Source organism: Ceratotherium simum, chromosome 26, assembly GCF_057802395.1.
Source record: "Ceratotherium simum simum isolate JZ-2026a chromosome 26, ASM5780239v1, whole genome shotgun sequence".
NCBI classification, from domain to species: domain Eukaryota; kingdom Metazoa; phylum Chordata; class Mammalia; order Perissodactyla; family Rhinocerotidae; genus Ceratotherium; species Ceratotherium simum.
In genome coordinates this window covers 16,856,156-16,879,489 of record NC_141925.1, presented here as the reverse complement: position 1 = coordinate 16,879,489, position 23,334 = coordinate 16,856,156, and the positions used below count along the sequence as shown (strand labels likewise).

At 43.9% G+C, this 23,334-nt stretch overlaps 1 protein-coding gene across 2 annotated transcripts in view; it reads left to right on the top strand.

Annotated features, from left to right (window-relative positions):
* LOC147913589 (acyl-coenzyme A synthetase ACSM1, mitochondrial-like) overlaps positions 1–21,996 on the top strand; it is a 41,731-nt gene extending 19,735 nt beyond the window's left edge. For both annotated transcript variants that reach the window (XM_087449195.1, XM_087449196.1), the window contains 7 exons: positions 1,538–1,661; positions 3,960–4,040; positions 4,551–4,652; positions 17,847–17,974; positions 19,032–19,131; positions 20,006–20,125; positions 21,910–21,996. In XM_087449195.1, the coding sequence (XP_087305321.1) occupies positions 1,538–1,661; positions 3,960–4,040; positions 4,551–4,652; positions 17,847–17,974; positions 19,032–19,131; positions 20,006–20,125; positions 21,910–21,996 (742 nt within the window). The remainder of the gene's footprint in view (positions 1–1,537; positions 1,662–3,959; positions 4,041–4,550; positions 4,653–17,846; positions 17,975–19,031; positions 19,132–20,005; positions 20,126–21,909) is intronic.
* Positions 21,997–23,334: the final 1,338 nt, after the last annotated feature.

Sequence of the window (23,334 nt, the reverse complement as noted above, 5' to 3'; positions counted from 1 at the left end):
CTAAGCACACATTTCTGTAGGGCTTTTCCGGGAGAGGAATTGCTGGGTCACACTGACACTGCATCCTACCACCCTATTTTCCAAAGTATTGAACCAATTTATGCTCCCACCAGCAGGGTAGGAAAATGGCCATTGTTCCACATCCTTGGCAATATTTGTTATTGTCAGAGTTTTTAATTTTTGCCAATCTGATGGATGTGTAGTTTTATTTTTGCATTTCACTGCGTTTGTAGATTAATTTTTAGCTAAACTGAAATCTGCTCTTTGAACCTTATGGGCATTTATGCATCTTTTAGAGACTGTGAAATTGAAATGGCTACTTCAAAAATCAGACCTAGCATGTTTTAGACATAAGAGTTAAAATACTAAGGAGTTCAATGACTACCCTTACAAAGCTAACTCTGAAAGACAGCTTGATTTTATTCATGAAGCCTCATTCTGGCTGGATTCTGTTTCCATCTGTATTTCAAAGCTCATATTACAGTTACTTTTTGCAACATTCCTCAGATGATGACCTTTGTCCAAACCCAGTAAAAATCCACCCAGGGCATAACTAACGACTCCATTGGAGACTCTGCCCACTTTATCTGCTTAGATAAAGATCCAGAAGAATGAGGAAGACACCCTCAATGAGACCAGCCCTCCTGTCCGTCACTCCTGACTCTATGTACCAGGAGAGGGTGACAAGGGTGGAAAGGTGAACCAGACGTCTGCCACCTCCTTCATCCCCAAGAGCTGGCATGGCTCAGCCCCGTGCCAGCACTAGTCAGACCTCAATCACTTCTCCCATTTCCTTCAGGGACTCCATCATTATTTTGTGATTGTTTTTGTGTTATTTATAGAAAATTTCATGGGAAAACGCAGGAGAGGATTTACATCACATAAGGTACCTAGCAAACTGCTACAAATGTTCACAGGAGACTCTTCTGTTCTCTCTGAAATTCCTTCCCTCAGGGCTGTTACCTATGTCCCTCCTCCTCCCTCTTCCTACACTCAGCCCAACCTTCCTTGATGTCCTGAGCAATTCATTTCCAACCCCTAACTTGCATTCTCCCCTCAGGAACACAAAAGCCCTTCAGTTCACATAACCCCACTCTCCATAGAGGGCAGTACAGTTCTATTACTGTCCTAGCATGTCCCTGGGGCCTTATCCCTCACCTCTTTATGGTTTGTGAAAATATCCCTCTTAGCTGCATAGAATGCTTCTTAAGACAAGGTCTGATAAACACATTTTTCACCCTCTTGTTACATCAATATCAAAATTTAATCCTAACCTCCCTTATTTAACCAATTAGCCTCATCACCACCACCCACCCTCTGCCAGAAGAGTTAACAGGGACTGACAGGAAGTGAGTGACGTCCACTCACCTGATGGCCTTGACCATCAGTAAGTTGCCCAGAAGGCAAGTAAGAAAGTGAGGAAGCAGGAGGGTGAAGGATCCGGATGACAACGCTGTGAGCTCTTAACGCCCTGGGCCTGGGGCAAAGGGTCCAAGGCCTGACCCGAGGCTCTGTTGACACCTTGCCTTCCCCTAAGTCTCAGGTTCCCCACCCTGGAGCACAGCTGTGCTGGCGGGGAGGCCCTGCTGCCTGAAGATCAAGAGCAGTGGAGAAGACAGACAGGGGTTCTGCTCCACCAGGTCTACGGACAGTCAGAGACGGTAGGTGGATGGTCCCTTCTGGGCCAGGCAGGATGTGCTCAGCCACTGAGCCCAGCAGATGAGCCGAATTATGCCATGAGTGTGTGTGGAGGCCCCCCAGCGTTGATGGAAGCCAATGGGAGGCTCCAGGTTCTAGGCTAATTTACCCCAAGTTGATTTGCAGAAAGACAATTCACAGCTCCTTGATTTGTCAAGAGACCGGTGTGCTGAAAACTATTGGACAAAAACTTAAAAAGGGGTCTAGGGACGTGGTGCCACTGTCCCTGTGATTATTAGCTCAGGGGAGTCCAGGAGGGGCGAGGGGATAGGAGGGTCTCTTCAGTAACGTGGAAGCCACCACCCACATGTCCTGCCCTCTTCACCATCCCGTCCTAAGGCAGCAACCACAGGGGAAGGCAGAGCTGGCCCCAGAAGTTCATTTCTGGGTGTTTATGAGGACAGCACACAGGTTTGATTGTGGGACACTAGCAGGAGTGGAGGAGGGAGCAGAGACCTTCTGTGTGTGCATGTGCGCAAACACACACACCGAGTGTGATCCCACAGAGCATCACTGAGCAGCAGCCAGGTGGGCAGTGCGTCCAGAGAATCATGCCCGTCTTGAACCTCAAGGACTTTATCAGCGACAGTGTGGGCGGGTATCTCTCTTCCAACACATTCTCCACCCACTTCTGAGGCTGGACAGAGCCCCTCCCCCCACTCTCCATCATCCCTGTGGCTGACAGAGGGATAACTGCCATCTCAGGACCTGTAGCAAAATGGCGTTCTGGTCTCAATTCACATACTTGTCTGTAAATTTTTTGCAAAATAATTTTAAATAATGAGTTAATTGTTCTGCTTCCAGGCCTGAGAAATATTAAGACTCTGGCTGTCCTTGCATGGCTCACAGTTTATATTTGGACAAGGAGGAGGGTGGGGTGAGAACTGCACTCACCCATGAACTACACGACACTCATGGCCCCAGTCCCTTTGCATTAACTATTTGCAACAACAGAATACTCCCTTACACCTGGCTCATGTTTTATTTCTCCAAGCACTGTCACACCTACTCACTCATCTGTGCAACATTTTCCATGTGCCTGTAGTTGAGCAGCGACACAGCAGAGGGGCAAGAGCTTCCTCTCCCAGGAGCTCAGACCCCAGTTCAAGTCTCAGCCTTGCCAATTACAGGCTTCAAGACTTAGCATATCATTGAACTTTCCAGAGTCTCAGCCTCCCCATCTCCAAAATGGAAACCGCAATGCCTGTCTTGCCGGGCTGTGATCAAGTCACTGAAAGGAAGTATATAAAGCGCTGGCCACTGTCCAACCCCAGACGTGTTCACATTGCAGCTACTGTTTTCCTTGCTGTTTGTAGGTAGGTGCTGTGCTAGATGCTGGGAGTGCAGAGATGAACGGGGCAATCTCTATTCTCAGAATGCTCGCTATCCACTGAGGGAACAGACAAGCAAGAGTAACTGTAATGCCCGGTTGGCTACAATAGATGCGTGGCAGAAAATACTACAGAAGGAGAATTTCCCCATGACTTTTCTGGGGCCTGAGTAATAGCTAGTAGTAGTCGTTTATTGAGCTAACTTGGTGTGTGCCCAGTACTGTGTGAAGGGGTTTCCCATACACTCACATGGACTCTGAGAGGTCAGTGTGATAATAACCCCCTTTGACAGAGGAGGAGATCCAGGGGGATTGATTGGCACACAGCTGGTGAGTAGCGGAGTCAAAATTCAAACCCTGGCCTGATTGTAAAGCAGTTAGCTTTAGAAAGAGTATTTCAGAGAACCATAAAGGAGGAGTAAGGTTCATCAGGAGGATAAATGGGGGTGGGGCAGTGGTGGCAGAGGGGACACCATGACCAATCTCTATAATCTCAACACAGCTCTGAGAAGTAGTTGAGGCAACGTTCCTATCGCTGTTCAACAGCCCTGAGGAAATGTTTGCTAAGCAGACTCATGGCCTTCCCCTGGCAAGTGGACACATGCCTGGCAAACAGCATGCCTTCCAGACCCCACATCACATGCCCACAGCCCCAGGCACACCCCTTTGCTTCTCTCTCGGCCTCCCCCACTGGACCCTGCAGCCCCAGCAGCTGACACGGGCCCAGCCCATGACAGGTGCAGAGAATGTCTGCTGAATAGAGTTGGGTCATTGCCTTGAGCCTAGCATCCAGACCTTCTATCTTCCCCACAAGGGCTCTTTGAGCATCATCAAATGACATCATGAGCAGGGATGCTGTGTGTGATTCTTGCTACTCTGTGATCAGCCTGGATTCTTTGGTCAGCCCCAATTCTCTTTCTTTTGTGAACAGGGAATAACTTGCGGCAACCTCCGGGGAGTGACGATCAAGCCGGGTTCCATGGGGAAGGCCATCCCACCGTTCGACGTCCAGGTCTGATCCTAAAGGCAGTGGCAGGGAGCAGTTAGGACTCAGCGTGGACCATTGTGTGACACCAGCGGTGCCCACCAGTTGTCCTTCCTCCTCTCCTCCCATTTTTCCTCCAGTTTCCTGTGGAGGTTTCATTTGAGAACTGTAGTATTCCGAGCATGGATGCAGTTCACCCTGACAGCTAGAGGCCCCCAGAGTGGATGGGAAAAGAGGCCCTGGAGGTAGCACTGGCAGCTCTCTCCACCAGCTGGTGCTTTCAGTTTCTCCTGACCCATGTTTTCTAACCTGAAGGCACGTTTGCCATGTCTATATATCCATGAAACAAATAGACCCGTGACTTGGGTTTCACCATTTGCTGATTTCAAAGACTTTTGACACTTTATTCTATTTTCTGACAGGGCTCCTCCCCCAGGTATCCCCGCTGGTGTCACATGAATACGCCAGCAGTGCTGGGGTGGGGCAGGAGTGTTGGGGGATCCCTGTAGCTCGGTATTCACAGGGCTTTTGCTCTAGATCATTGACGACAAGGGCAGTGTCCTACCGCCCAACACTGAAGGAAACATTGGCATCAGGATCAAGCCCACCAGGCCCATAGGCCTCTTCATGTACTACCAGGTAAGGGCACCCCGTCTGCCCTCAGCCAGGCCCCAAGAGTCCCTGCAGGGGGCTGTGGAGGTGATAAGGGAGTGGGCTCAACTCTGCACCCTGAGACTTCACATCTCTTTATTCCCTCCAGCTCAATGAAGCCTGTTCTAATTAGTCTCAAGCTCACTGTGTGTTCTCACATTCCTTCCTGTCCTAACCCATCTGGCACTTATGGGCTGACTGATGGGATAGAAAGAAGCCTGGCTTCAGAACCAACAGACTTGTGGTCCAGTGATCTCCTGTGGTTAAGGATGCAGGCTTTGACTGGGTTCAAATCCTGTCATCCCACTTACCAACAGGGTGAGAACAAATCTGTTAACCTTGCTGAGCCTCCAGGAGGCACCATTATCCCCACTTTACAGAGAAAGAAACTACAGATTGGAAGAGGTGTCTTCCCCATGTCAATATGGCAGGTCTAAGATTCAAACCAATGAATAAGGGTTTTGGCCCCAAACTCTAAATGAGAAATGAGGGGTTATAGAAAACTGTGATAGGCTATAAGGTAACCTGCTGAAACTCTTAATTTGACAAACCCTAGCCCTCCCAGGTTAGTAGTAGCCAGTAAGAGGAAATTCTTAGCTCCCGAGATTGGCCATGGAAGGGTGGAGAGACCCTGAAATTCATCTCAGACTCCATCTCCTTTCTCCAAAGTCACAGACACTGGAGGTCTCTTGGTGCCACTGTTGTCCTCACACGATGGCCTCCGTGGGGCCTCTTGTGATACTATTGCTCAAAAGGAAGCATGCAGGCCCTGGCCTTAATTCTCAGCAGCACAACTTTAAGTTTGGATAAAAGAGAAAATAAACGCACAGTTACATGTGGATAGATCAGTGGTTCCCAACCATACCTGCATGTTAGAATCACTTGAGGAGACTTTAAAAAAATATATTAGTGCTTGGCTCCAACCACAGAGATGCTGGTTAAATTGAACGGGGTGGTCCAGAGCAATGACATTTTTTTTTTAATTGGACGTGACATATTTTATTTTGCAAAGATATCCTCACATATGCCCACATCTATGTCTCCCATTTCGCATGCTCTCATGACAATGAGACGCTGTCACTCTTCCATTGAGATTTGTTTGCTTTTTGTTTTCTTTTTTTTGAGGTAAAATATATATAACATAAAATTTACCATTTTCACCGTTTTGAGCATACAATTCAGTGGTGTTGAGTAAATTCACACTATTGTGCAAGCATCAGCACTATGCATGTGCATAAAATTTTCACCCTCCCAACCAGAAACTCTGATCCCATTAAACAATAATTTCCCTCTCCTTCTCTCTCCAGCACCTGGAAACCTTTAATCTACTTTTTGTCTTTGTGAATTTGCCTATTTTATGTACCCCATATAAGAGGAATCAAACAATATTTGTCCTTTTGTGTCTGGCTTATTTCACTTAGCACAATGTTTTCAAGTTTCATCCATGTTGTAACATGTAACAAAATGTCATTCTTTTTTAAGGCTGAATAATATTACATTGTATGTATATAGCACATTTGGTATATTCAGTAATTTCTTGACGGACATTTGGGTTATTTCTACTGTTTGTGATCATATGGTAATTCTATGTTTAACTTTTTGAGGAACCATTTCCCACAGGGGCTGCACCATTTTATGTTCCCATCAGCAGTGGACAAGGGTTCCAATTTCTCCATATCCTTGCCAAGACTTGTGATTTTCTGATTTTTTGTTAATAGCCATCCTAATGGGTGTGAAGTGGTATTTCAATGTGGCTTTAATTTGCATTTCCCTAATAGCTAGTGATGTTGAGCATCTTTCTCGTGTTTTTGTTGGCCATTTGTATATCATCTCTGGAGAATTGTCTATTCAGGTTTTTTGCTCATTTTTTAATTGGATTGTTGGGTTTTTTTGTTGTTGAGTTATAGGAGCTCTTTACAGTCACGCACCACATGATGACGTTTTGGTCAATGATGGACCACATACACGGCACTGGTCCCATAAGATGAATACCTTATAGCCGAGGTGTGTAGTAGGCTATACCATCTAGGTTTGTGTAAGTACTGTAGGTTCTTCTGGCTGGTCTAAGAATTAAATTGACATGAGACAGATTAACAGGAAAGAAACAAATTGTTCTATCTTCAACTCTCTGATTCTTTCTCATACCAGTACAAATATGTTGTTGAAACCCACTAGTGAATTTTTTATTTCAGTTATTGTACTTTTCAGCTCCAGAATTTTTATTTGGTTCCTTTTTATAATTTCTTTCTCTTTGTTGGTATTCTCATCTTGTCCATATATCATTTTCCTTACTTCCTTTAGTTTTGTCCATTTTTTTAATGAGCTTTTTGAGCATATTTACATTTGATTTAAATTATTTGCCTGCTAGGTCTGATGTCTGGGCTTTCTCAGGAATGGTTTCTGTCCATCAATTTCATTCTTTTGAATGAGCTGCATTTCCTCTTTCTTTGTACGCCTCATGATTTTTTAGTTGAAAATTGAGCCTTTCACCATTATAATGTGGTAACTCTGGAAATCAGATTCCCCCACCTCTCCAGGGGTTGAAGTAGCTGATTTTTTTTTTTCTGACTGTTGAAGCCTATAGTAGTTCTTTGTTTTGAGATTTTTCTAGGTTCTTTTTGCAAAGACTATTGTTTGTCATGTGTGATCACTGAAGTTTCTGTTCCTTTAGGTCATATCCAGCTAATGTTTTTTCTGTTTTTTGTTTTGTTTTCAGTTTTTTAGAAACATCTTTATTACAAGTCTTAATCACTTCACTACATGCATTACAAGAATCGGTATCATCTCCATTTATTGAAAAAAGTGTCCTGTACTCAGTTTGCAAGTACACCTTTGTTAGAAACGTCTTTAGTAGAAGTCTTGTTAAACCCTTCCCTATGTGCAGTACAGAATGGGTAGCACTTTCATTCACTGAAAGAACACTTTCCTGAATGCAGCTCTTAAGTAGCTTGTTAGAAACATTGCTATTACAAGTCTTGGTAAACACTTCACTACATGTATTATAAGATGGTTATCGCTGGCATTCAAAAAAAGAACACTGCTCAAAGCAATGCTCAAAGTAGCTTCTTTTTTCTTCATATCTATTCACTTTATTTCGTTTTTTTTTTATTGAGGTAACACTGGCTTATAACATTACATAAATTTCAGGTGTACATCATTATATTTCAATTTCTGTGTAGACTACATCATGTTCACCACCCAAAGACTAACTACCATCCATCATCATACACATGTGGTCTACCACTCCATTTGCCCTCCTCCTCCCCACCTCCCCTCTGGTAAACACCAATTTAATATCTGTATCTATGTGGGGTTTTTTTTGTTGTTGTTATTGTGTTTATCTTCTACTTATGAATAAAATCATATAGTATTTGACTTTTCCATATGACTTATTTCACTTAGCATAATACCCTCAAGGTCCATGCATGTTGCCACAAATGGTAAGATTTCACTTTTTTTATAGCTGGGTAGTATTCTGCTATGTATATGTACCACATCTTCTTTAGCCATTCATCTGTTGATGGGCACTTAGGTTGTTTCCAAGTCTTGGCTATTGCGAATAATGCTGCAATTAACATAGTGGTGCATATGTCTTTACGCATTCGTGTTTTCATGTTCTTTGGATAAATACCCAGAAGTGGAATATCTGGATCATATGGTAGTTCTATTCTTAATTTTTTGAGGCATCTCCATAGTGTTTTCCATAGTGGCTGCACCAGTTTACATTCCCACCAGCAGTGTCTGAATGTTCCCTTTTCCTCACATCCTCTCCAACACTTGTTATTCCTTGTCTTGTTAATTATAGCCATTCTGACACACATGAGGTGATATCTCATTGCAGTTTTGATTTCCATTTCCCTAATAATTAGTGATGTTGAACATCTTTTCGTATGCCTATTGGCCATCTATATATCTTCTTTGGAAAAATGTCTGTTCAGATCTTTTGCCCATTTTTTAATTGGGTTGTTTGTTTCTTTGTTGTTGAGATGTATGAGTTCTTTATATATTTTGGATATTACCCCTCATCAGATGTATGGTTTGCAAATATCTTCTCCCAATTGTTATGTTGTCTTTTCATTTTGTTGATGATTTCCTTTGCTATGCAGAAGCTTTTTAGTCTGATGTAGTCCCATTTGTTTATTTTTTCTATTGTTTCCCTTGCCTGAGTAGACATGGTATTTGAAAAGATGCTGCTAAGATCAATGTTGAAGAGGGTACTGCTTATGTTTTCTTCTAGAAGTTTTATGGTTTCAGGTCTTGCATTCAAGTCTTTTATCCATTGTAAGTTAATTTTTCTGTGGTGTAAGACAATGGTCTACTTTCATTCTTTTGCATGTGACTGCCCAGTTTACTCAACACCATTTATTGAAGAGACTTTCCTTTCTCCATTGTATGTTTTTGGCTCCTTCATAGAAAATTATCTGCCCATAGATGTGTGGGTTTATTTCCGGGCTCTTGATTCTGTTCCACTGTTCTGTGTGTTTGATTTTGTGCCAGTACCATGCTGCTTTGATTACCATACTTTTGTAGTATATTTTGAAATCAAGGAGTGTGATACCTCCAGCTTTGTCCTTTTTCTCAGGATTCCTTTGGCTTCATGGAGTCTTTTATTGTTCCATATAAATTTTAGGATTCTTTGTTCTATTTCTGTGAAAAATGTCATTGGGACTTTGATAGGGGTTGCATTGAGTCTGTAGAATGCTTTAGGAAGTATGGACATTTTAACTATTTTAATTCTTCCAATCCAAGAACAAGGAATAGCTTTCCCGTTTCATAGTGTCTTTGATTTCTTTCAACAATGTTTTCTAGTTTTCAATGTACAGGTCTTTCACCTCTTCGGTTAAATTTGTTCCCAGTTATTTTATTCTTTTTGCTGTGATTGTAAATGGGATTGTGTTCTTAATTTCTATTTCTGCTATTTTGTTGTTAGTGTGTAGAAATGCAACTGATTTTTCTATGTTGATTTTGTATCCTGCAACTTGACTGTATTCATTTATTGTTTCTAATAGTTTTTTGGTGGATCCTTTAGGGTTTTCTATATATAAAATCATGTCACCTGCAAATAGCGACAGTTTTACCTCTTCCTTTCCAATTTGGATCCTTTTTATTTCTTTTTCTTTCTGATTTTTATTTATGATTGCTCTGGTAAGAACTTCCAATACTATGTTAAACAGGAGTGGTGAAAGTGGGCATCCTTGTCTGGTTCTTGTTCTTAGAGGGATAGCTTTCAGTTTTTCACCATTGAGGATGATATTAGTTGTGGGTTTGTCATATATGGCTTTTATTATGTTGAGGTTCTTTCCTTCTATACTCATTTTATTCAGACTTTTTATCATAAATGGATGCTGGATCTCGTCAAATGCTTTCTCTGCATCTATTGAGAGCTCATGTGATTTTTATTCTTCATTTTGTTAATGTGATGTATCATGTCGATTGATTTGTGGACGTTGAACCATCCCTGCATCCCTGGAATAAATCCCACTTCATAATAGTGTATGATCTTTTTAATGTATTGTTGCATTTGATATGCTAGTATTTTGTTGATGATTTTTGCATCTATGTTCATCAGCGATATTGGCCTGTAATTTTCTTTTTTTTGTGTTGTCCTTGTCTGGTTTTGGTATTAGGGTAATGTTGGCCTCATAGAGTGAGTTAGGAAGCTTTCCCTCTTCTTCAATTTTTTGAAAGAGTTTGAGAAGGATATGTATTAAGTATTCTCTGAATATTTGGTAGATTTCACCAGAGAAGCCCTCTGGTCCTGGGCTTTTATCTTTTGGGAGGTTTTTGATTGCTGTTTCGATCTCCTTACTGATGATTGGTCCGTTCAAATTCTATTTCTTCTTGGTTCAGTTTTGGTAGGTTGTATGATTCTAAGAATTCATCCATTTCTTCTAGATTATCCAATTTGTTGGCGTACAGCTTTTCATAGTATTCTCTTATAATCCTTTATATTTCTGAGATGTCTGCTGTAATTTCTCCTCTTTCATTTCTGATTTTATTTCAGCCTTTTCTCTTTTTTTCTTGATGAGTCTAGCTAAAGGTTTGTCAATTTTGTTTATCTTTTCAAAGAACCAGCTCTTAGTTTCATTGATTTTTTCTATTTTTTGTCTCTATTTCATTTATTTCCACTCTGATTTTTATTATTTCCTTCCTTCTACTGATTTTGGGCTTTGTTTGTTCTTCTTTTTCTAGTCCTTTAGGTGCACTGTTAGATTGTTTATTTGAGATTTTGCTTGTTTTTTGAGGTAGGCCTGTATTGCTATAAACTTCCCTCTTAGTACTGCTTTTGCCATATCCCATAAATTTTGGTATGTCATATTTTCATTTCATTTCTCTCCAGGTGTTTTTTGATTTCTCCTTTGATTTCTTCATTGACCCAATTGTTGTTCAGTAGCATTTTGTTTAATATCCACATGTTTGTGGCTTTTCTAGTTTCTTCTTGTAGTTGATTTCTAGTTTCATATCATTGTGGTCAGAAAAGATGCTTGGTATTATTTCAGTCTTGTTAAATTTGTTGAGACTGGTTTTGTGGCCTAATATGTGATCTATCCTGGAGAATGTTCCATGTGCATTTCAAAAGAATGTGTATTCTCTGGTTTTTGGATGGAATGTTCTGTATGTATCTACTAAGTCCATCTGGTCTGATGTGTCATTTAAGGCCACTGTTTCCTTATTGAGCTTCTGTTTGGATGATCTATTCATTGATGTAAGTTGAATGTTAAAGTCCCCTACTATTATTGTGCTACTGTCTATTTCTCCTTTTATGTCTGTTAATAATTGCTTTATATATTTAGGTGCTCCTATGTTGAGTGCATGGATATTTACAGGTGTTATATCCTCTTGTTGGATTGTTCCCTTTATTACTATGTAGTGCCCTTCTTTGTCTCTTGTTACAGTTTTTGTTTTAAAGTCTATTTTTTCTGATATAAGTATGCTACCCCAACTTTCTCTTCATTGCCATTTGCATGGAACATCTCTTCCCATCCCTTCACTTTCAGTTTGTGAGTGTCTGTAGGTCTGAAGTGTGTCTCTTATATGCAGCATATATATGGGTCTTGTTTTTTTATCCATTCAGCCACCCTCTGTCTTTTGATTGGAGCATTTAGTTCATTGACATTTAAAGTAGTTGTTGATAAGTATGTACTTATTGCTGTTTTGTTACTTTTTTCTGGGTGTTTTTCTCTGTTCCCTTCTTCTGTTGCTCTCTTCCCTTGTGATTTGTTGGCTCTCTTTAGTGTTATGTTTGGGTTTCTTTCTCTTAATTTTTTGTGTGTTTATTATAGGTTTCTCTTTTGTGATTACCATGGCATTCATGTATCATAACCTATGTAAACAGCAATCTATATTAAGTTGATGGTCTCTTAAATTTGACTTCTTACTAAAAGCCCTACACTTTTACTCCCTCCCCCACATTTTATGTTTTTGATATCATATTTAACCTCTTTTTTTGCGTGTGTCTATCTCTTAACCTCTTATCATGGAAATAGATAATTGTAGTACTTTTGTCTTTTGACCTTCATATTAGCTTTATATGATCTGATACATTTACTGTATATTTGTCTTTACCGGTGATTGTTTTTCTTTGATAATTATTTTATTCTTATTTGTGGTCTTTTCTGTTCCACTTAAATAAGCCCCTTTAACATTTCTTGTAAGGCCAGTTTATTGGTGATAAACTACTTTAGTTTTTCTTGTCTGGAAAACTCTTTATCTCTCCTTCCATTCTGAATGATAACCTTACTGGGTAGAGTATTCTTGGCTGTAGGTTTTTCCCTTTCAGCACTTTGAATATATCGTGCCACTCCCTTCTAGCCTGTAAGGTTTCTGCTGAGAAGTCAGCTGATAGCCTTATAGGATTTCCTTGTATGTAACTTGTTTCCTTTCTCTTGCAGCTTTTAGGATTCTCTCTTTATCTTTAATTCTTGACATTTTAATTAAAATGTGTCTTGGTGTGGGCCTCTTTGGGTTATCTTGTTTGGTGGTCTCTGTGCTTCCTGTACCTGGATGTCTGTTTCCTTCCTTAGGTTAGGGAAGTTTTCAGCTACTATTTCTTCAAAAGAGTTCTCTGCCCTTTTGTCTCTCTCTTCTCCGTCTGGGACACCTATAATATGGATGTGAGTATGCTTGATGTTGTCCCAGATGTCCCTTAGACTGTCCTCACTGTTTTTAATTCTTTTTTCTTTTTTCTGTTCAGCTTGGGTGATTTCCTCTACTCTTTCCTCCAGCACACTGATCCATTTTTCTGTGTCATCTACTCTGCTCTTGATTCCCTCTAGTGATTTTTTCATTTCTATTATTGTATTCTTCAGTTCTGATTTTTTTTTTTATATTTTCCAATTCTCTGTTGAAGTTCTCACTGTGTTCATCTATTCTTCTTCCAAGATCAGTGAGCACCCTTATGACATTTTGTTTGAACTCTTTTTCAGGTAGATTATTTATCTCTGTTTTGTTTAGTTCTTTTTCTGAGGATTTGTCCTGTTCCCTTAATTGGAACCTATTCCTTTGTCTCCTCATTTTGCCTACTTCTTTATGCTTATATCTATGTATTAGGTAGATTAGCTATATCTCCCAATCTTGGAGATGTGGCCTTATATAAGGGTACCTTATGGGGCCCAGCAATGTGCTTCCCTCTCCTCACCAGTTCCAAGTGTTCCAGGAGTGTCCCCTGCATGGGCTACATGTGCTTTTCTGTTGTGGTGGGGTTGCTCTTGCTGCAGGTGCATGGGTAGGCTAGGCTGACCCCAAGGCCAGCTGGTTGTAAGGCTCAGCTGTGTGCAGCTGCTACAGTCACTTTAGTCACTTTATGGGGAAGGAGAACCCCAGCACAACTGGCTGCAACGTCTAATAGCACACATCTGCTGCTGTTTTGCTGTTAAGTGAGCCCCCAGGGTGGCTGGTTGCTAGGCTCTGGGGCTCACAATTGCCACAGGCCTCTAGGACGTGATGCTGTTGTCAGCTCTCTCAGGAGTGCAGCTGGGTGGGGCCGGCCCTAGGCATGGCAACACACAATCATTTCAGGCATTGGAAGGTGGGACAGATTTCCTGGGTGGCTGTTTAAGGAGGCCAGTGGCACAAGTCTGCTACAGCTGACAAGCCCCACCACTGGCAGGCCCACACACCCAGCCAGTGCAGTCCTGCCCTGTGCATACACCCTACCCCACTGAAGCAGACACACTCACCCCACTGAAGAGGTCCCACACACTCCACAAATGCAGGCCCACTCCTCATGGATGCCCTGCCCTGCAGAGGTAGACCCATTCACCCCACTGCAGAGGTCCCACACACGCCACCTATGCAGGTCCAAAAGTTCCCTGGGCTTGCTGGCGGGTGGGGCCAGTCCCTAGGGCAGGCTGCCTGCCCTGGCTTAGCTGGATTAAATCAGTGCTCTAGTGGGCAGGGCAAACCCTTGGGCTAACACACCAGGGGAAGAACTCCAATGGCATCTGCCAGCATCTGTGTTGGCATGCCTGTACTAGGTCACAGCGATGGCTGCCACCAGTGACTTAGTCCCTGGGGATGTGGCCCAGCTGCCTTCTGCCTCTCTTAGACATACTCAGAGCTTATCAAGTGAGTCTCTGTTACCAAAGAACTATGCACCTTTCTTTCTGGTGATTTTTTGTTGGTTTCTGGAATGGTGAATTTGTGCGTGGGGCCTTTAAGAGAAAGCTTTTCTTTCTCTTATGTTCCATACCTCTTCTGGAGGTATTCCCCATGGGTTTTAATAGCAAGCAAAGCCAGGTATTATGACAATCATCTCTGTTGTGCTGAATTCAAAGGCTGGTTATTGTGGCATAGCTCTCCTGCTCAGACCTACTGTTCCTCCAGGAAAAGCTTCATACCTTAAGATTGTTCCCAGCCGTGAAGTGCTGCAGCTAGAATAGGGTTTTTTCCTCAGCAGAAAGGTATTTCTGCCTCTTCCACCTCTGTCAGTGTTGTCCCTTGTTGTGGGGGTTCTTTTTATCCAGTTTCCAGTTCTCTCTCAGAGGTTCCACAGGTAGTTGTAAATTTGTTGCATCCGTGGGACGAGGTGAGTTCAGAGCCTTCCTATGCTGCCATATTCCCAGCAATGCCTTCAGCTAATCTTTTGACAGAGATTTCCTTGAGTGCCAGGAGCTCAAACAAACAAACACAAACATCAACAACAACAGAGAACGACCCCTATGCAGACCGGCTCTGTGTGAGGAACTCCCCCACAACTTGGCCAGCCTTGCTCTGAGCCTGGGGATCAGCCTGAGGTGGAAGCTTCAGGTCTTCTCAGGAAGTTCTGAGCATGCGTCTTGCCTCGGCGTGTGATGGCTTTCTAAATCCCGCATGTTCACAGCTGTCTTGAATATCTCAATTTCCTGGAAAGTCTACCCTAGCTTCTCCCCCAGACCTTGACGGTCTACTGTATATCTCCCCCACAGTCTCTCATCTCAGGCGTCTTTAGTTGTAGTCCACCGTGTAGCTTTTATGAGCAGTGCCTGCTGCTCTTCCCATCTGCATTCTGAGTCGTGTGAAATGAGGGCCTTGCATCAGCCCTTCAGGTGTCCCCAGACAGCTTAGAACAGATTACACAATAATTTGCAAATAAGATCTGCTCTGCTCCCTCTGGTGGGAGCAGGGGCACTGGGAACCTGGCTGCTGTCTACTCAAGATCAAATCTGCCATGCTGGGGAAAGGTGGGGCAAGGGTGAGTGAAAATGGCATGAAACTTCCCTACCACTTTGAAGGTGGCTTTTCTTGATTGGGTATTTCCAAGGTTGTTGCAAACCTTTGACTCTTCCAGAGCTCCTACAAAGTCAGTTCAGACAGCTCCTGGTAGTTTGTTTGCTTGCTTGATTGTTTTTGATGTTTTGTAGAGGAACAAGAGCTCACAGCTTCCTAGTAGGCCATTTTCTTTACATCACTCCCCAATAGCTTTTTTTTTCTTTGGTGAAGAAGATTGGCCCTGAGCTAACATCTGTGCCAGTATTCCTCTAATTTGTATGTGGGTCACCACCACAGCATGGCTTTAGGAGTGGTGTAGGTCCGTGCTCAGGATCCGAACCCAGGAACCTGGGCCGCCGAAGTGGAGCATGCGAACTTAACCACTATGCCACAGGGCCAGAACCCCCATAGCAGTTTTTAAAAGCAGCCAAGGTTAAGTACCCACTTGGCTTTCTGTGTGGACTCTGCCCACGTCTGTGTGGTAGATGGGATACTGTGCCCCTACTATTCAGGAGCTTTTCTTTGGCCCTGGGAGCATGATTCCTTCACTGGATGTGTGAGTCCCATCGTCCAGGCTCCAGTCTCTGACCCTACCTCAGATGATTGGCATCAAGAAAGTTCATTTCCTCCTGGAAGGTGTGTCCACAGGGGTGTGTCAGGCCAACTGTATCAACACCCAGCACACTGAGCTGGACAGCAGTTCAAGTGGTGCATGAATGGGGGTGTGACTTTGCTGTACCCCTTGTGCAGTGTTTCCTAAATTTCAGTCATCTGTGTCCACATCCACTATTTTTTACCTTATCTGTGCACCATCTATATTATCACTTACTTAATTTTTCTCTCTAAATCCACTTATTATTTTACTTTAAAACATTTGTTTAAAAAAAAAAGTTGATCTGGTATCACAAGTGGAAAACCGTATCACTTGCCAAAAGCAGAAGGCAATTATAACCATAACTATAATACAAACAAAACATTTGCTCAAATTTTAACTTCGTCCTGTTCCTGCTAAATGCTCTGATCTTGAAACTTACCAGTAGTTCCAGAGCTTTTTAAAACATGTCGGAGCCAAATCAGAACAATTGGAAGGGAGTCTAAAAAGGGATGTGATTCAACATTTTTTATATTTTTTTTTCTGGAACCTCTTAAAATTATGTCAAGTCCCACAACAGGGAAGATCCCAACACATTGGTAAGTGGTCAAGTGCATAGGCTGTAGAGCAAGAATTAAATTCAAATACCAGCCCTTCCACTGACCAGCTGAGTGACTTCGAGCAAGTGATTGTGCCTCTTGTGCCTCTCTGAGCATCAGTTTCCTCTTCTGTAACATGGGCTATAAAAAATGCCAGCCTCACACAAAACCTGTACACAAATGTTCATAGTGGCTTTATTCATAATCTCTAAAAACTGGAAACAACCCAGATGCCCTTCAATGGGTGAATGGGTAAACAAACTGTGGTTCATTCATAACATGAAATACTGTTCAGCAATAACAGCATTGAACTATTGATGAACACACCAACCTGGATGAATCTCCAGAGAGTTACACTGAATGAGATAATAAAAAAGAGCCATTCCCAAAGGTTACATACTATATGATTTCACTTACGTAACTTTCTTAAAATGGCAAAATTATAAAAATGGAGAATAGATTAGGCATTGCCGAGGGGTTAGGGATGGAGAGGAAGGAGGAGAGGGAGGAGGAGGGAGATGGACGTGGGTATAAAAGCAACATGAGAGCTCCTGGTGATGATGGGACTGTTCTGTCTCTTGACTGTGGTGGTGGATACACGAACCTACACGTGTGATAAAATTGCATTGTACTAAATGCACTCACACACACACACACACAAATGAGTAGAAGTAAAAAACTGGGGAAATCTGAGTAAGATTGATGGATTGTGTCAATGTCAATATCCTGGTTGTGATGTTGAACTATGTAGTGTTGGAAGATGTTACCGTTGGGAGAAACTGGGTAAAGGGTACACGGGATCTCTCTGTATTATTTCTTATAACTTGCATGCAAATCTACCATTATCTTAAAGTCAAAAGTTTAATTAAAATAATACCAGCCTCATAGGCTTTCTGTGAGGATCAAATGAGGTAGTGTTTTGGGAAGAAAATTCATTCAGCAAATGTTTATTGACACCTCCCGTCTGTCCAGTTACTGTGTGAACACTGAGCTTCTCACAGTGAATCAAATACACAGAGTTCATGGTCTAGGAAATCGTATTCTACTGGAGAGCCACACAAAAGTGAGGTGTTATTTTAAAAAATTATCCTTAAAATTGGCGTAATATTGCCCACTAACTCAGCAGTAGAATGCATTGAGTGTTTGCATGTAAAGAAAATAGACTCTGCGAGATGACAAAACTTGCCCAGGTGCCAGGTGGAGTGACAAGGAGGATTCAGACCCAGATCCGAGCCCCAGGTTGTGGCTCTTCGTCTCTAGACTCGCTGCCTTCTCCACAGAGGAGTGCTGTTCTCTTTACAGGATGACCCGGTGAGGACAGCCGAAGCGGAGTGTGGGGGATTTTACAGCACTGGGGACAGAGCAACCATGGATGCAGAGGGCCACATCTGGTTCCTGGGGAGGGGCGATGATGTCATCAATGCCTCTGGGTAGGTGTGGCTGACCCTGAGCCAGGAGGTGTCACCCTCACACGCCTGGTGGGATCTAGCTGGCCCAGACGTTCCTCCATGTATTGGTCATGGGACCCTCAGCCTAATTCTGAACAGAGCCATGTCTACAGGGCCCTGGCCCAGGGGTGTCTGTGCACCTCCCCCAACCCCTGCATCTGGAAGAAATAGTCAAAATGAAGTTCAGGAAGGTCTGGAAGAACAACCATAATAAGACACCATGCAATTTTAAGAGGAGGGATGGGATTGGAAGGGAGACCTTGCTTTGACCCCTATTGGTGGGAGGAAATTATTCTCTGTGCTCCTCTGATGGGGCACAACATGTCACAGAAAATAATAATAATAATAATGATAATAGCTAACCTTTATGGAGTGCTTACTAGGTGAAAGCACTCTCCTCAGTGTTTTCTATAACCCAGTAAATGTTATCATCATGCCCATTTTACACAGGAGAAAACTGAGTCACTGACCAGTGAAGTAAGTTTCCTAAAGTTTCAAAGACAGTACAGGTTGCAGCCCAGATTCGAACCAATGTGGTCTGGCTCCCAATCTGTTGTCTCTAACTCTTACATGATTTAAGGGAAAAAATGACACAAGTAACAAGTTCTCTTGGTTATTTTGCAGAAATTGAGTTTGTTTTATTTTGTAATTTCTAAAACAAATGCTGACATAGTGGGGAATAGGGTGGAGAATTTTCATGAATGTTTAAGATCAAGTTTGAGGCTTCCAAGAGGTTCCATGCTGGAGGAAGCTCCTGAAGCCAGGCCGCAGAGCTCTGGGAGGACGGAGCTCTCTCTCTCCTCCTACCAGAGGCAGTGAGGAGAGAAGAAGGCATCTGTGCCTTGTATTTCTTAGCATGGAGCATTCAGGTCTTCCTGCAGTGGTCTCACTACACAGCCTGTCACAGGCCTCTGACCCCCTGTGACAGTTTCCCTCTGTCAAGTGCCAAGGGAAGATACGATCCTCCAGAACATGAGATCTGAGGGCTTGGTCACCCTGGCATCTGCTCAGAATCAGAGAAGGAACTTTGATCCTGCAGGTATCGCATCGGGCCGACAGAGGTGGAGAATGCCCTGGCCGAGCATCCAGCAGTGGCTGAGTCAGCTGTGGTGAGCAGCCCGGACCCGATTCGAGGGGAGGTGAGGAAGAGGACACGGGGGTCATCGTGTCTGTGTGTGGCCACTGGGGAGGCAGGTGCAGGGGAAACTTCCAGGCCATGTCTACCCAGGACCTAGGGTGGAGAGAGGGCGCAGTTGGTGTGTGTGCACTTACACTATGTGGTCACCAGGGGGCACTGTGGCCTCTTCTGTGACTGAAAATGCTGCTGCTGACATCTAACATTTAATGAGCTCTTATGTGCCTGCTCATTTATCCCCCCAGTAACCTAAAGAGTTCAGGACTCTCATTATACCCTTTTATAGATAAGGAAACAGGGGCCTAAAGAAGTTATTAAGTTGCCCAGATGACACAGTGGGGGAGCCAGAACAGGAATCGAAGCAATCTGGCTCCAGAGCGTGCATTCATTGATTCAACAGGTGTTTACTGGGCACCTACTATGTGCAAGGCCCTGTGCAATTAAGTGGGGACATAAATAACAACCTAAGAATAATAAATTACCAACAATTATTAAATACCCACAAAGTTCTCGGCACAAAGTATACATACAACAATAGTAAAAATGATGAGGATGATAATACTGATAGAAAAAATAATAAACTTAAACTAACTTCGTGTTTTACATCTATTATCTCATGGAATCTTGACATAAACCCAGTGAGGAATGAACCTGTACTGTCCTCATTTCGCAGGGAAGGAAATTGAGGGTGAGAGAGGTTGAGTAACTTTCCAATCATAGAGTGGAGACCGGAGTATTGGGACTAGAACCTGGTCTGTCCTTTTCCAAAGGCTCAAGTGTCAGCTTGTTTTTTTTCCTCATTAAATAAATATTCACTTTGTAAACTAGACAATTCACTGGCGCTCACCCTGAGCCTCCGCTCTGGTTCTGCACGGCAGGTGGTGAAGGCCTTTATTGTCCTGGCCCCACAGTTCTTGTCCTGGGACAGGGACCAGCTCACCAAGGAGCTGCAGCAGCACGTGAAGTCAGTGACGGCCCCGTACAAGTACCCGAGGAAGGTGAGTGAGGCGGGTGGACGGGGCTGGTCCCCCTGAGCCGTCCTGGCGCTCCATGGCCCCGAGTCTCGTCGGGTGGCTGGGCTGAAGCTTAAACAGCCAGTAGAATTAGCACTTTTCTCTTCGGAAGAAAAAACTGGCGTAGGGGTGGGGTGGAGCCAACTTACTCTGAAGGAACCTGTGGCAGAAACCCAAAAGGAATCCATTGCTGGCATGTTAACCTAAAGAAAAAAAATCAGACACCTGCCCAAAGATATCCAAGAAGGGTATTTAAAATCTTTCAAAAGTTGAGAAAGAAATCCAAATCAGCAGCTTCCAAACTTTTTAAACATAATTCATGCTAAGAAATACATTCTATATTGCAACTCAATATATACACATACATAACGAACAAAAATTAATAAAATGATATTTATCCTTACAACATGCAATACATTGTGATATTTTTTATTCTACTTCATCTGTTTTCAATGCTGTGTGCAAACTACGTAAATGTCCAACAATAGAGAAATGATTGTTATTCATGAAAGTTAATATTATCCTGTAACTTAAAATGATATTGCAGGACTTTTATTTTTAACACTAAAATATTGCAGGGGCCGGCCCCGTGGCTTAGCGGTTAAGGGCGCGCATTCTGCTACTGGTGGCTCGGGTTCGGATCCCGGGCGCGCACCTACCCACCACTTATTGAGTCATGCTGAGGCAGTGTCCCACATACAGCAACTAGCAGGATGTGCAACTATAACATACAACTATCTACTGGGGCTTTGGGGAGAAAAACGGAAAAAAAAAGAGGAGGATTGGCATGGATGTTAGCTCAGGGCTGATCTCCCTCACACAGACACACACAAAAATTGCAATAATGTATTATTAAGAGAAAAAAGCAGGCAATGAAAGAATATACGTGATATTACCCTACTAGTTTAAATGCAGAGTTTGAACGGATACATGTGCCGATAGTCCCCATTTCCTTCTTTTTGATAGTACTTTGCTCCATTGTCTGAGTGCAGATAGAAAGCTATAGAGCTCACGTCTAGTGAACATGCACCATGTGGGCCGGGCCCTGGACTCAGTGCTGCACACGCGTTACTATTTCATTTCATCGTCCCCACAGCCTGAGATGGTCTCACCACTCTGCTTCACAGAGAGGAAACTCAAGCTCAGAGACTCACAGTAAATTGCCGGAGATTAGAGTTAATAAAAAGCAGAGCTGGAACTCAAACACATGTGTATCTGACAACAGAGTTCCTGCTTCTAACATCAGGCTCTGCGGCCTCACAGAGAGGGGAACAGAGGGCACGTAGCAGGCAGCATGGGCTAGATGTTACTGTGGGTAACAAAGACCCCCCAAAGACTTAGTGGCTTATAACAAGGAAGGTGTCTTCCTTGCTCATGTCACATGTCCACCATGTCCAGGCTCTCCTGGGGCCTCTGCTCCACACACCTCATCCCGGGACCAGGATAACGGAGCAGCCACCATACAGGTATCTGCCAGGTGCTGTAAGAGATGGACAGAGCTGGCGGCCAGGCTCACTGGTTCCCAGCTCTTCTGTTAGAGGTGGCACACTTCACTCCCACTCACATTTCACTGGTCAAAGCCTGTCCCAGGGCTGCACCCAACTTCAGGGGGTCAGGAGGAGAACCTGGCATCCTTGGTGGGCCCCATTAAGGCCACCACATGGTGCCAGCCTGTCTGGGGGACTGTGCAGGGGCAAAGGAGGGGAGGGGGACTGGTAGGAAGTGACGGGGGGACTAAGTCAGGATGGATTTGCTTTCTGCTCAACCAGGTGGAGTTTGTCCCAGAGCTGCCCAAAACCGTCACTGGCAAGATTAAAAGGAGTGAACTTCGGAAAAAGGAATTGGGTCGGCTGTGATCGTCAATAAACTCAGAAACCACTGTGTGACTTTGGGCAAATCCCTGGCCACCTCAGTTTCCCCATATGGCGAGGGTGAGGATGGGGGTGTTGAGAGAGTTGATTTGGAAGGGTATCAGGAGTGCCAATATTTCAGCGTTTTTATTTCTTTCAAATTAATATCAGTCACTCTTCTTCATCCAAGTCTCCTGTTCCTTCTGGATTGCCCAGATGAGCACACAGATTGAGGCTGGAGGTCATAAAATATGAATATGAACATCAATGGTGTGCCTGTGTTGTGCATTAATTCTGTGGATGAACCTGTGCTAAATGCAGTCCCTTTGTAATTCTCCCCAATCTCCATCGGAGAGAGCCTGGGGCCTGATTCTCTCTGCTGGCCTCAACTTCCTGGGTGGCCCTATGCACCCAGTAGATGGCCAGGACACAGAGGTCCAGAGAGATGCTCTGAGCAGCCCCAGGCACCAGCCTCTCCTAGGTCCCAGCCTAGGTCCCGCATGGGTGAGTGAGGGACCTGCTCTCCGGGAACCCAGGAGTCCCGTAGGACTCTTCCAGACCTCTCCAGAGGTACCCAGTCCCTCATTCATACCCAGGGGCTTTCACTCCTCAGCTTTCCCCCATCTGCGCCCACCCGCTCATCTCTCCCCAGGGCCCAGGACTCCCCCAGCCCTTTCCCAGGCGCCCAGTGTCCTCCCCACACACCCCTCCCCCACACTCTATAACCCCCTCCTGCTATCCAGAGCCCCCCTGACCCCCTGGTCTGGGGTCCTGTGAACTGATCCTTTACTCCATCCGTCCTTGGGGCCTGAGATGGGACCACTGGGGGGAAAACCAGAGGCTGGGAGGAGCAGGGCAGAGGGGCCAGGCCTGGGGGTGGGAGAAGCACATATTCTCTCCTTCTCACCCACCACTGGGTCACCCTTGGAGAGATCCCCTCTGCAGCTGCCCATTTCTGGGGTTCACAGACACACACTCACAGGGAAATAAGACACCACAAGCACAGAGACACACAGGCACATAATCACCCCCATCTGGGGACTCAGGCATAGGGCTCATGGACAGGCTCACACACAGACTCACACTGCAGACACAGGCAGCGACCCCTGAGAACACACAGAGAACACAGACACACACACATGCACAGATACAATCAGGAACACACAAAGGGGCGGGGAATTCACACACACAACCAGCACACACAGAGATATAAAACACAGACACATGCACATGCTCCAGCAGGGACACACGTGCCCAGAGACACACACAGAGATCTGCACAACCAACATCCACGCATTTAGAGATACAGACACACACACACAAATGCCTACAGAGAGTGCCATA